This window comes from Mauremys reevesii, linkage group 21, assembly GCF_016161935.1.
Source record: "Mauremys reevesii isolate NIE-2019 linkage group 21, ASM1616193v1, whole genome shotgun sequence".
Taxonomy (NCBI): domain Eukaryota; kingdom Metazoa; phylum Chordata; order Testudines; family Geoemydidae; genus Mauremys; species Mauremys reevesii.
This window is the reverse complement of record NC_052643.1, coordinates 8,160,880-8,175,658: the sequence shown is the minus strand read 5'-3', so window position 1 is coordinate 8,175,658 and position 14,779 is coordinate 8,160,880. Positions and strand designations below refer to the sequence as shown.

General features: G+C 37.6%; 1 protein-coding gene across 9 annotated transcripts in view; it reads left to right on the top strand.

Moving 5' to 3' along the window:
• The window catches only part of VPS13D (vacuolar protein sorting 13 homolog D), a 182,156-nt gene that overhangs the window by 21,884 nt on the left and 145,493 nt on the right, over positions 1–14,779 (top strand). For all 9 annotated transcript variants that reach the window (XM_039508774.1, XM_039508778.1, XM_039508782.1 and 6 more), the window contains 9 exons: positions 351–481; positions 953–1,085; positions 2,253–4,478; positions 4,984–5,135; positions 6,696–7,730; positions 9,597–9,687; positions 10,736–10,862; positions 12,302–12,482; positions 14,480–14,662. In XM_039508774.1, coding sequence (XP_039364708.1) covers positions 351–481; positions 953–1,085; positions 2,253–4,478; positions 4,984–5,135; positions 6,696–7,730; positions 9,597–9,687; positions 10,736–10,862; positions 12,302–12,482; positions 14,480–14,662 — 4,259 coding nt within the window. The remainder of the gene's footprint in view (positions 1–350; positions 482–952; positions 1,086–2,252; positions 4,479–4,983; positions 5,136–6,695; positions 7,731–9,596; positions 9,688–10,735; positions 10,863–12,301; positions 12,483–14,479; positions 14,663–14,779) is intronic.

The following is a 14,779-nucleotide window of genomic DNA, read 5'->3' as shown; positions in this document are numbered from 1 at the left end:
CCGTGAGTATATTTAGTCAGATTTTGTTCAGGAAATTAAAATGGAAGGTGTGACCCGCCATAATGATCAGACAAGGATTTAAAAAATCCTTTGTTTGCTTAAAAGCTCTGTTTTTGCCAAATACTCATTTGTAATACAGTTAGTGTTTAGGGCTGTTATTGGGAATGGTCACTCCAGGCTATAGATGCAGTTTTTGGCTGTCTGTTGTTACGTACTTTCCTGGAAAAAATAACAACTTGGTTTACATTTTTAACATTTTTATAAATCACAGTAAATAAATTCTCACTTCTTCCTGATTCAGCAATATGTGAACAAAATTATACATAGTTAGATTTGTATCTTTCATACAGGTTTTGGATATCAGTCTGAGCTAGAGCTGAGAGTGGCTGAAGCGGCTAGAAGACAGTATAACAAACTAAAAATGCAGACAAAAGCTGAAATCAGACAAACGATTGATCGTTTACTAGTGGGAGATTTCATTGTAAGTTTTTTCTCAGAAATGTGTTTGTTTCCTTGCCCTTTATATTAGTTCTGAAACATGGAAGGGATCCCCAAAGTTCCCCAAATTTCAAGTTCCCATTGAAATCAATAGAAGCTGTTGGGTGTTGGTTTTTTTTTTTTTTTTTTTAAATTCTCTCCAAGTATGTAGTAATCATCTTTCAGCTGCTCTCGGAAACTACTTTGCCCTTCCTGAAAATTGAAGGGTAACTGTATTAGTAATGTATATGTCATAAGTAGCTATTATAACAAGAGAAAAAATTAAAAGATCTTTTCTTTGAGAAGAAAATATTTGGGCTCTGATACTTTTTCATAAAACAGTGTCAAATGCATGTTATACTTATACAGATAACTTAGTATCAGTGGAGATTTGTTATTTGAACTTCATAATTTGGATAGGATTGACTCTTGCATTTGTTTTGCGAATGGGAGAAAAATATTATTTTATTTTCAGGAAAACAGCAAACGTTGGACAGTCTGCCTTGATATTTCCGCCCCTCAGGTGATCTTTCCTGATGACTTCAAATTTGTGGACCCGGTGTTAGTAGTATTGGACTTGGGGAGAATATTACTTACCAATTCTCAAGGTATGACCTGGAAATAAATTGTAGCTGTTTATATGTATAAGGTAGAAACACACTTTTTTTCTACTCTAGCATTCTTCTATTTGCCTGGGCGCACACACAGTTTTAGTAGTATTAACACCATATTTATTGGGGAAGGTTGGGAGGGGGTAAACTTTAGTCCAGGGCTGGCCTTACCTCTATAGGACCTAGTATGAAATCTGAAGTCTGCCTGTGGCAATTTACATCTGTAACCTGAGTTCTGGAGTCGACGGGGAGCGCGTTCAGGGATCAATATATTGCGTCTCGTCGATACCCGATACGGCGGGTAGTCTGGACGTACCCTTAATGTCTCCTCAGTGGAAAATAGCATGATGCTGATAAACTCTACAGTCCAGGGTAAAATCCTGATCCCACTGAAGTCATTGGGAGTTTTGCCAGGATTTTACCCTCAAGGTCCTTAGACATACCATTCTACCTCTTTCTAGCATATCGAAAAACCAATTTCTGCAAGGTCTTCACAGCTTTTTTTAGTAACTGCTACGTTATGGATTGAACTGGGCAAACTCTGAGTAAACTATTTTCACAACATCCATTTGGGTCCCTAGTAATGTTTAAAGAGGAATTAGATTCTTTTGAGTGGCATGATTTTTCTCTCCTCTCATGCTGTGTTTAAATCACACAGAAACAAAAGTGGAAATTGCAAGATTAGTCTTTTACTGATTCTCTTCTATGGACAGTAAAGTTGATTAGACACAAGGGTTGATCCCATTGAAGTCAATTTAGTCTGAATTATCTCACTTCAGTGGCCTTTGAATCAGGCCCAAAGTGTTGTCAAATGCATCACATCAACATAGGAAAAATATTTTCCTCTAATCTCCTTCAGTAATAGTAATAATATATTTTAATAATAGATTAACAAAAATTAACAAGTGTAATTTTTAAAATTGTTTTTTAAAAATATGTTTGTCACTTTTGCACCACGTGCAAGAAATATAGTGGTTACTTTTCTTTTTGCGTTCTTACTGTTATCAAATCTAGTGATAAGAGATCGGGGACTACATGAGTATTGCACTTGACAATTTCTTGACCATTGTTTAAAATCAAAAAATACAACAAGGTCAATATTTTAGAAGTATCCAAAGGAAAAGAATGTATGATTTTGATGAGTCCCTCCTTTTTAATCTACAGATGAGTCTAAAAAGAAGAGTGCAGGTGGTTTGTCATCAGAGGCCAATGAACTGAGTGATGATGAATATAAAACACCTCTTGCAACTCCTCCCAATACCCCACCTTCTGAGGCCAGCACAAGTAGTGGAATCAAAACATCTGAATTGACTGGAGGAGAAATCAGTGAAGAACAACTACAGGCACACTTAATGAGTAAAAAAATGTATGAGAGATACACGTTGTCATTTATGGATCTTCAGATCATGGTTGGACGAGTGAAAGATAATTGGAAACATGTTCAGGATAGCGATGTGGGTCCAACTCACGTGGTAGAAAAATTCAATGTTCATTTGCAGTTGGAGCGCAGATTGATATACACATCTGATCCAAAATACCCAGGAGCTGTCCTATCTGGGAATTTACCAGACTTGAAAATACATATCAATGAGGATAAAATATCAGCTCTGAAGAATTGTTTTGCAAGGCTGAGTACATCTGAAACTAAGTCCCCAGATGCTTTACACATAGGGAAAGAGAAGATTTTCACAGAAGTCGATCAGCGTGGAAGTTTGCATGATTCTGTAATGAATTTAACACAGAGTGTTATGATGGTTGAACAACATACTAGAGAGGTTCTTGTAGAATCTCAACTTCTTTTAGCTGAATTTAAAGTTAACTGTATGCAGCTGGGTGTTGAAAGCAATGGGCGATATATCTCTGTACTCAAGGTTTTTGGCACCAATGCCCATTTTGTGAAGAGGCCTTATGATGCAGAAGTGTCACTAACTGTTCATGGCTTATTACTGGTTGACACTATGCAAACATATGGCTCTGATTTTGATCTTTTGATGGCTTCTCACAAGAATCTTAGTTTTGATGTTCCGACAGGAAGACTTCAAGATAGTAGGGCACAGTCTCCTATTTATGGACCAAATGAAGCCTGTCCAATTGATGTGGCCAGTTTGACAGAGAAATGTGCAGCAGCCTCAAATATTTCATCTGGTAATTACGCAAAAGATCAAGAATCTTTAATTAAACTGGAATATCAATTTGTGAGTGCAGAATGCCCATCAATGAATTTGGACAGCACGCTCCAAGTGATATCTGTGCAGGTGAACAACTTGGATATCATTCTTAACCCAGAGACAATTGTTGAGCTGATCGGGTTTCTCCAGAAATCCTTCCCAAAGGAAAAAGAAGATTCTAGCCCTCAACCTTTAATGACTGACTTGGAAAGAAATTTCAGGGAGCAGGAAACCTTTCAGTCTACTCATGCACGAAATATAGAAGTAGCAGTGGACATTCACTGGTTAAATATACTCCTCCTTAGGACAGTTGGAATGACAAATGGAGAAAAATATGGCAGAAAAATTGCAACAGCGAGCATTGGTGGCACCAAAGTTAATGTCTCCATGTGTAACAAGTTGGATGTAAATGGCTCTCTTGGCTGCCTGCACCTTATGGATCTGACACAAGATAATGTTAAGAACCAGTATGTTGTCAGCATAGGGAATACAGTAAGGTATGAAAATCTCATCAATGATATTGGCTACTTTGAATCTCTATTTGCCAGGCTTCATGAGGAAAGTAGCCTCCCAGATGCTTTGAGCTTCAATTTTGTAGAGCAGTCAAAAGAAGAATGCTCCCTGAACCTTAAAATGGCTTCTTTACATTACAACCACTCAGCTAAATTTCTGAAAGAACTAACTTTATCCATGGATGAATTGGAAGAGAATTTCTGCAGCATGCTGAAGACAGCAGCAACAAAAGTTACCTCTGTCCTGGCAACTAAAACTGCTGAATACAGTGAAATGGTTTCTCTGTTTGATACGACACCACGATTAAGAGACCCTTTCAATTTAGAAGATAATGAAGAAGATGGCTTTGGACCATCATCTCTCAAAACTGATACCATTAAGCTTATCTTAAATGTAAATGTTGAGTCACCAATTGTATCAATACCTCGCAAGCCAGGTAGCCCTGAACTGCTTGTAGGACATCTAGGACAAATATCTATTCAGAATTTTGTGCCAGGAGAAGATGAGTCTAGAAGTGACAGACTGCAAGTTGAAATTAAAGATATTAAAATGTATTCTCTAAATAGCAACCAGTTTATGGTCAGGAAAGAGTCTGCAAGTGAGATGACTCAGGGGTTACACCCTCCTTCAGGTACTCCCAGTGTTACTAGCCAGGAGGAAGCCAACTTTACTCGTCATGATTTTTTTGAATCATTACATAAAGGTCATGGTAAGTAACATGAAAAACTTTGGCTTCTTTCTTTTGACTAGCAAGTAGCGTTAAAACCTGAGTGTATTTAAATAAATATCTGTTTAAAAAGAGGCTCTTCATAAAATGTGCTGCTTGGGAATTTAATTACAATGTGGACAAATTCACATTTATTTGTATCCAGATTTTGCACTCCTAATCTGAAAACTGAATAGTTGCCTCCATGCACAGCTTTGCTAAAATATGATCAGAACTACAATTTAAAAAGAAAAAAGTTTTTAGAGCAACCGAAAGATTCAGAATTAGATCAGCAAAAGCAGACTTGTTGTCCTTTCTGGGCTGTACTTATTCAGTCCCATATCAAAAAAGCGCCAGTTTCAGTCTCCAGGTAATAATATATTCCATGATGATGTAATTTTTGCCTTTATTTTAATTTGACAGTTACGTTTCAGTATGATGTGATTTAGTATTTAATACTGTAGATGTTGGGAATAAAAATGTAAGTATGTATATCTTTTAATAACAGCTTTCCACATTCTGAACAATACCACTATCCAGTTTAAATTGGAAAAGATCCCAATAAACAGAGATTTAGATTTGACATTCCCTTTGAGTGATGAAGACGTTGGAATATCAAGCATTATGAGAATTGAGGGGAAATTTGTCAACCCTCTTCAGGTACAATAATTTAATATTTACCAATATTAATATAGATGTTTTACTTCACAGTTGAATATAGCCTTTTTTTTTTAATTAAAAAGCCTTTTTTGACAATCTAGAAGAATAATGTCAGGGGCAGGGTTGTTTAGGGAACTGGAAAATGGAATATAGAATTCTACCTCTATATTGCCAGTTCAAATCTAACCCAGGGCCATGTTGTCCAGAAGTTAGTACCATAAGACATTTTGGTAGTCTGCTTGAAATGAGTTGATGGTCTTTCATTCCTAGTCATCCTCCGTCCACAGCACCAAGAACCCGCACTACCATTATCCTAATTGGCATGCTTGTTAGGAATCTCAACAAAGATCAAGGATTCAATAATGTAACAAGGTTCATGTCCTGCCCCTCTTCCTGGGGCCCGCTTGCTACCCCCAATAAGCCTCAGAGAGGCTTCAGGGTTGTGCAACACCTGTGTCTTTATTTACTTAAAGTTATCCCACCACCAGTGTCTGTCTATCTACAAGCTTTACAGGATTAGTCACTTCCTTTACAGGCAGAGTCAGCCTTCAGCTAGGAGGCCTCCAGTTCCCTCCCTGGCTGACTTCTCCCTGGCTGCCCCCCTGCCTTCTGGCTCCCTCCCAGCCTCTATAGCCCTTGGCTTGTCAGGCCAGCAGTTATTGCCAATCCTCAGGCCGGCATCAGGCCTTTTCCATCAGCCCCAATCTGTTTCTCCTGATTGGAGCTGACTGGGCAGGGGCTAATTAGGTGCTTTTGCATCAGCACTCTGCTACAGACAACAATAGAAAGTTGGCTTTCCTCTCATCCCAGAAGTGTTTCCTCAAGGTCAAGTTGTTTGGGCTGGTGTTGGGAAGCTTATACTGTTTCTGCCCATGCTGTACTTGTTCTGTCGATAAGCAGAAGAATTAACTCTTCAGCGCTATCATTCTGGTAACTTTCACCAGCATTAATTTAAGAAAATCCAATTCCTGCAAAAACTATGGCATGAAGTGGCATTTAGAAGATCAAATTGTTTCTGTAATTGAACACAAAGTTATCATTGATCAAAAAATTATATTTTTCTCTTTGGGATTGAATCCCCTGATTTTGAGTTTGGTGTTTCCAACACAAGCTTTATGCTACTGGAGATGTTGAAATCTTGAATTTGTGGAACTGTTCAATTTGTGTACCAGTTTCTGCCTGTGACATTGATTAGTTGTTGTGGAAATTATGATGGTGTGACACAGAGGATTATGACTTCATGTGAAGAAACAGCTGTAGAACAGATGAAATGTTAAGAATTTAAATGCCTTTTTCATGTGAATGTTCTTAAAAATCAAGTAACGGTGGTGGAGGTGGTGAATGGAGGGAAGCAAAGTAGATACACCTAAGCAGTATTGATTCTGAGTAGAATGTTTTTCAAGATTTGCTACATGATGTTTTCAGAACTTTAATGCAAGTTGATTGTTGAAACAATGATATTTTAACATTAAGAAAATGTGGAGATGTTTTTTACACATTTGCTGAGCTTGGAAAATATTAATAGATACTAGACTTATGACTGTTTGTTTTTAAATGCAGGTGGTGTTAGCAAAACATGTATATGAGCAAGTTTTGCAAACCCTCGACAATTTAATTTACAATGAAGATTTGAATAAATTTGCAACCAGTTCTACATCTTCAACTTGTCCTAGTTCTCCTTCTGTATCGCTTCGCAGTGTAGGCTCAGAGTTCTCGAATGAACGGAAGGAGAATGGATTGTTCAGTCATTCCAGCTTTTCTGCTGTTCCAAACAAGTCAATGCCTGTTAGGGAAACAAAGTCTTTTACCCAGATTCAAGCAAACTTTCGTATTTCAGAACTCCAGGTTCAATTATGTGGAGATCTTACACTTGGAGCACAAGGTCTGGTCAGCTTGAAGTTTCAGGATTTTGATGTTGAATTCACTAAGGATCATCCACATACTTTATCCGTTCAGATTACCTTGCGTTCTTTGCTGATGGAAGACCTGTTGGAAAAAAGTCCAGACTCTACGCATAAGAACCTCATGGTGTCCCGTGGAGCACCCAAACCATCCAGTTTAGCGCACAAGGAATATCTTTCCCAATCTTGCCCTTCAATATCCCATGTGGAGTATCCAGACATGCCACGTTCCCTCCCCTCCCACATGGAAGAAGCACCAAATGTCTTTCAGTTGTACCAAAGACCAACTTGTGCCTCCCGTAAAGCACACACAGAAGATGCTGACTCTGAGTATCCTTTGACTCCCCCACCTTCTCCGACATTAAACAAATCCAAGGTGCCTTCTGGAAAAAATAACTTTGATGATTCATTGGTTCATATCAATATATTCCTAGTGGACAAGAAACATTCTGAATTTTCTTCTCGCTATAACAAAATTAACCGTAGTGTGGATGTTGACTTCAACTGTCTAGACGTTTTAATAACTTTGCAAACCTGGGTGGTGATATTGGATTTTTTTGGGATTGGATCCACTGCTGATAACCATGCTATGAAGCTGCAGCCTGAGGATATTCAGCAGATGGTGAAGTCGGAAGCAAGTATCTTATCAACTTCTGAAGTTCAGGATCCTGTAAACACCAAGCTGAACCTTAAGGTACTAGAAATACAGATGCTGGACGTTGACCATGTTTGTCTCCATAACACATTGCTTTATGCAAATTTTAGTTGTATTTTAATTCAAGTTAACATTTTATATTTACAGCGGAGATCATTCATATGTATCCTACGCACAATATATATAAAACCTATGTGGTAACTCCCAATTATACAAAAGTCTTTGGAAGGAAATACAAAATCTTTGCAAAATAGGGGATTAATCATAATGAATTTGCATTTTATGTCAATTTTAGGGTAAGGGAACAGATTTGATTGTTAGAGAAAAGAGTTTTGGATATCCAGTGTTTGGAACACTGGAGTTTGCCTGTTCTGTGGTAATCAGAGTAAGAGAGACTGTCAACTACTCTGTAGTAGGAGAGTAGTCAGAGCCCCAATCCCACTCTCACCTCTGCAAGCCTTATGGGACACATCAGGAAGGCTTCCTACTCCCTGCTAACCTTATCTGGCTGACTGGACCCCCAATAACTCATCACCCCCAGCCATCCCAGATAGCTTATTATGCTCAGCAGAATTTGATGAACACCTAAATAGGGTCATCCGCCCGTGTCACGGATGAACAAGCCTCATAAGGCCTCTGGGGAGCGGTTGGCTTTGTTGGGTCCCCAAAGAGCATCTTGAGAGTCACTGATGGCACCATGACCCCCTTGAGGCTTGTATGTTCCACTCAAGTGGGCAGGTTTGAGGGCCCCTGCCAAGCCTCAGGACGCTTGCCTGGGTTATGAATTAAGAAGGCCCCAATGAGTCTCCTAAAAATGTGTGAAGGATGAGTGTTTGGGAGACCTCTGAAGAATCCTCCTAAGGAAGATTGGGGGGTTAAGCAATGGTCCTCAAGGCTTAGTGGCGCCTACAATCCTAGAGCTAATGTGGGTGGTTGATTGAAAATCTTAAGATCCCTAAGGTGCAGCAGGTGCTCAACCAGCTCCCTAAGACTTGCACTCAATGGGAGTTGAGGCCCCCAATGATTCTCATAAGACTAATCAGGTGGTTGTTGCACCCATCTAGGTCCCAAAGGCCCCAGTCAAAACTGGGGCTTCATTATGCTAGGTACTGTATAGACACATAGGAATACAGTTCTTTCTCCAGGGTTCTTGCAGTCTAATTGTGACAAGGCACAAACATTAAGAGAGAAGGGGAAGGAGGACGAAGGTAATCATAATATATCCTTGTGGTTACATAGGATAACTGAGTGTACAACTTGAGGAGTTTCAAATCATTTGAATGTTTGTTTTTTTAATGTCAATAAAGGTCTACTAAAAAAGATGACACCCACGTTCCAACCTACCCATTGTTAGTGGTTTGATTTCATTTAGGAGTTACAATAGAAATGTGTCTTGAAAAGGCATATGGAGCAGGATAGGGTAGTGGACTTAGAGACTAGTTCAGTTGGACGTTCCACGTATATTGGGTACTTGGAGGAAAGTGCAAAGGCAGTTGTGGGAGAAATGGAAAAATGGGTGATTCAGATGGTTATTGGAAGAGTGGACAATGCAGCAAGAGACTAGCAGGTGTGGAAGGATGGGCAGAGTTGTGAAGAACCTTGAGAGTAAGGACAAAAACCTTGAACTTTATTCAATGGAGAAATGAATGACGATCAGGGATTCCAGAAAGGGGGCTCAGATCATCAGAAAGGCAGGCAAGGAAGATAGTCTTGTTGTGTGGAGGCTGTGAAGAGGATGATATGGGTGTTAAAGGCAAATGTTCTCACTCTTAAAATTGAGTTTTTGTTTTCAATAACAGAGAGAAAGAGGGCCTTTGCCTCCCCCTTCTTTAGATCAGTTCAAAGTTGGTTCCAGTTATGTGATCATATTACATACTACTAATTTGTTTCTTTTTGCTCGACCAGGTTCATTCCCTATCCTTAGTGTTGAATCAGACGACCAGTGAGCTAGCTAAAGCTAATGTGTCAAAACTTGTCACATATCTGGAAATGATTGGTGAGTATAGGTGGTAGTTAACATTTAAAAAAAATGCATACAATTTAGAATGAGAGAAATCACTGCATTGGAATAGTGTCTTGTACTGGTTTTCCTTTACTGGGAGCTTGTTTTTGCTTGTCAGATCAGGCAAATTTTAATGCAGACTTTAGTGGTTAACTGGTATTGATTAAATCACTGCATCAGGTAGCTCGCAGTGTTTTTTCACACATGACTTGTCCTGTGTCACAGGGTGTTCCCTGCAAACACTGAAATAGGAATACCTTCTTAAGAGTGAAAACTACAGGGCTTACTGTTTCAAATCAAGGGCTTTAGAGATTAAGTAACTCCCAGTAGTTGGAGGTTCCACAAGTGTATAGAACCAGTTCATTTCCTGTAAATGACAATTTATATCCTGCCAGTCTAGTTTTTATAAATGAAAGATGGTTGTTGTGCACAGCTATTCTGTTTAAACAGTCTTGCGGCCATTCTTTTCCAGTCTTCTAAATTAACCTCATCCAGACATGTGTATTGTCATATTTTAAAGTTAATTTCCAGCGTGTTGTGCATAATAGGGTGCTAGGTTTGGAGGATTAATCTCACAGCAACCTCTTTTTAGAGCTTTTGCATCACTTGTAGCACGCTGCACACTTAATTCTTGGTGCTGAGATCAGCTAGGAGCTAAATCTGTTTAGTTTTTGAAACCTTTTTTGTTCTGTTTTATAAAAAGTGACATTGATTTTTGTTTAGTTTTCAGAATGTATACATCTCAATTTTTAGGCATGGGGTTGAAATGTAATGATTAGACTACATATGCAAACCTTATTTTTGGCAACATAAATTGTTTAGATTAGTACAACCTTTTTTATTTTACTTGTAGGAGTGATTTGCTTTGATTTTTGGAATGCGAGATTTTTGTGTTTTCCCATCTCTTTTGTTCAATAGTCTGTTAAAGGTCTAGGTTATCCTAGGTAAGCCCGTTGTACAGTAACAAGGGATTTACTACAGAAAGTTATTTAATATTAATATTCTCAAAGGTAGATAATAAATAGTCTCTTTTGTTTTGTAGATGGAGATTTAGCCCTACAGGGAAGCATTGGAAGCCTGTCCCTAAGTGATCTTACCTCTCATGGAGAGCTTTACAGAGAACGTTTCACTACAAGTGGTGAAGAGGCACTCATTTTCCAAACTTACAAGTATGAAATGGAACATTTTCTTGTTGCACAATGTTTAGCAGGTTATTAAAACAAAATATCAGAAAACATTAGAATGTTCGGCTTATAAAGTGCTCTATCCTGAAAGCCTGTGATGTTAAAAATTTACTCTTGTATTTGTTATAAACTCTTTTTAGGGGGTTGACTGGTAATTTTAATTGATGTTGGGTATCTGTCAACACACAGCAGGGAAGGAATTATTTTAAAATGTTGCTTATGGTTCTGTCAAGAGTGATTTGAAAAACAAAAAGAAGTTTGACCTTTCCCTAAATAAAATAGCACTTGTTTTTTTAAACTGAACAGTTTTATGTCATTTGATACAGCTAATGTTAAACAAAGATTTTATTATTATTAGAGCAGAAGTTAACTTTTAAACTTTAGAAAGCAGCATGTTGTGCAGATAAACACACTAGACCCCATCATGAGTTCTTTACAAAGACAAAGCTCCCATTGAAATATTGGGCAAAATTCTCATTTTAAGGAGCTCTCATCAGACCCATGAAAAGTATATACAGGCAACCCTATGGTCCTCTTTAGGTTTAGCCTAGGGCTGTGTATGTGGTGTCCTCTAAAGGATGGAATATTTTTGTAGTGGCAGGCTACAGAGCATATATAAATGAAGAAGTGAGAAGGGAAGATATGTGGGAGAGGTGAGGGGACCTCCTTCAGTGTCACAATTCCAGCAGCCCTTGACCCTTCAGGGGGATCAACTAGTGTTATGATAAAAATCTGAACTATTCTAATCACATTTGGGTTTTTGTGTGTCCTCAAAACTTCCCATTCATTATAAATTATACCTCTGGTACCATTTGTGAACTGCAACTGATCTCACTTACATTTTAGACTTAGGCTTTTTCAACATTATGTACTTCCTAAAGCTTTTTGTGCTCAGTGTAAACGCCATTTTGTGCTATCGTTTCTTCATATTCTGTCATTAGAAAATAAGTAGATTTAAAAATTGTTCAGACAGCATTCAGATTAACTTAAATCAACAGTACACATTGAAATTCAGAGTTGAATGTTCTTCTCTTTTTTTTACCATCACTTATGACCTAAGTATTGTAATACATAGTACAGTAGTTGAGAGATAAAATATCACGGTTCTGAATATCTGGATATATGACCTACTAAGTTAAAGATAAAGTAGCAGTCAAAACTCAGAATTTCATTGTTTTTCTGCTAGCTTAATTTAATCACAGTGGTATTTATACATGCGTGGATTTAATTAAGAATTTGTTCTTTCAAATTGTGCTCTAAGTTCAGTTTTTAATTGTGCAAGTGTAAGGTACTGTTAAAGTTAAAATTGTCACTTTTCATTGAAACAGAATTTGCAAATGTTGCTGCTCAATTGTGAGTGAATTTAAAAATGTAGGTTTTTAAAAAAAAAATTATTATCAATATTTTATTTTTTTTAATCACAGATATGGGCGACCTGACCCTTTGCTACAAAGAGAATGTGATATTCGTGTCAGCTTGCGGATGGCATCAGTTCAGTATGTGCATACTCAGCGCTTTCAGGCGGAGGTGGTGTCTTTCATCCAACATTTCACTCAGCTTCAGGATGTCCTAGGGCGCCAGAGAGCAGCAATTGAAGGACAAACGGTTTGTTATGTTGTTTTTTTAACATTTCTTTCTACAGTGTAGACATTCCTGGCCGTTGAAATACGGCATGCACTTTGTTTTACCACATCATCTCATAGTAACTTGAGAAGTATTAGGCTGTAATGAGGTTTGATTTCCCAGTATTGCAGGAGATGCATAACACTGTTAACATTAAATGTGATGAGGGATCTTATTTACTGGAAACCATTTCTGATTTTTTTCCCCTCAAAATTACATTTTAAATGGGCATGTGTCAGTGTACATTAGTCAGGCATGTCAGTGTATACTAATCCCTGTGATATGATGGCATATAACCTTTTGAAATCTTGACCCATGTTATATGACTGGGGCCAAGAAATGAAGATCAGTCAGTCTGCTACCAGCTATCCTGTGGGTCACACCTGTATACTCCAGGGAGGGATAGCTCAGTGGTTTGAGCATTGGCCTGCTAAACCCAGGTTTGTGAGTTCAATCTTTCAGGGGGCCATTTGGGGAACTGGGGTAAAAATCTGGGGATTGGTCCTGCTTTGAGCAGGGGGTTGGACTAGATACCTCCTGAGGTCCCTTCCAACCCTAATATTCTATGATTATGATAAATAAAATCATCGATCTCATGTGGAAGTTCTAATTGGTGAATTTATCAGGAAAATGTATCCCAGCTTTTCAGGGGAATGGATTTGATGGTCTAATTGATCTTTTCAGTTTGTAACATATGAAATCCTAAATTTGTTCTCACTCTCACAATGAAAGTTAATCCTTACTCTATCTGGGTCTTATTTACTAGGTGACTGAATATTATTTTAGTAATATAAATATTTTTTTCAGAAATGTAATGGACTAATACTCTGAAAATATACAAACATCTTGGAATTCTATTGGAAGAAACAGCTATTTTCATAGCACATCTTCTTTTGATTATGACAAATACATGAGAATTTTGGATTTTGTATAAAGAATTTCTCATGGCTTCTTATTTGGCACATTTATACATGTATTTGTGGAGCTTATTTGTGTCAGGAAATGAAGAGAGATTACATATGGTTAATTTGTTTTTCACTGGCCTCTGGGAGGAAGGGAATTGATTTATATTGTGCTTTTGTCTGACTGTAAGGGTAAGCGCTGAAGGTGAAACATTAAATGCTGGCTCAAATTCCCTGTTTTCTGAATTTAGATTGGTACTTCTCTGTGTTGCAAAGAATGCCTGATTCTTTCTGGAATCCTTAATCCTAGTTGGTTTAATTAGGCTGATTTGAAGTAGATGTAAAAACTCTCTCTTTCATTTGCTGATCAAATTTCAGCCTAATCTGTTTTCACTAATAAAGAGCTGATGAAAAGTGTTGTCAGCTGTAATGATTTACAGATGTGATTATTTACTTCCTTTCAATCTGGGATGACTGTAAACAACAATTTGTAGGTAAACTGAAGTTTAGATTTATTTTTTTTATATAGTTCAATTTTACTTCAGTGTACCATATTAATAAATACTTGAGTTTGGCTGGGACAGTAAAATGTTTTATGCTTTACTCTTCTTGTCTTCCACATGACTTCTGGCTTGTTTTCACAGTGTGTGTCGCAGCCATTTCTTTCCAAACCAGTCATGTGTTTCTCTATAGTTTTTAAACAAGAATTCACTATTGTAGGTTGGGAGAAAATTTACAATTTCTCAGATTTCTGTCCATCTAGATATAGTTATTTGGTCTTAAATTAATATAAATATTAGCTGTTATCAGCATTTATCAGTAAATTAGCCAATTTTTAATTGGAGTGCCTCTGAATGTATTTTAATAATACAATGGTCAAGAGCCATAATAGGAGGAAGCTATTTCATATTAGATGTTAGAAGCAGTAGAAATAAATCTTACCTTTAAAAATTTATATAGAGAGAGATTACAGAAATGACCAGTGGTATTATAGGATTACCAGAAATGGTTACATCCTGGTAAATTATTCTGTGGCACTTCAAAGTATCTTTTAAATTGTTATGTTTATTCCACCAGGTGAGAGATCAGGCACAGCGAACCTCCCGAGTTTTTCTTGACATTGAAGCTGGTGCTCCTGTCCTGCTGATCCCTGAAAGCTCCAAGTCTAACAATCTTATTGTGGCTAATCTTGGTAAACTAAAAGTCAAGAACAGGTTTCTCTTTGCAGGCAGCCCAGGTACCTTCTCATTAAAAGACAAGGTAAGAACAATTTTGTATCTTATCTTTCTGAATTGAAAGAATATCTCCTATTGATGTTGTGTATATTGTTTTGCTGCTAATAAAATTGTGTCAGAATATTGAATAAGATGTAGAAGT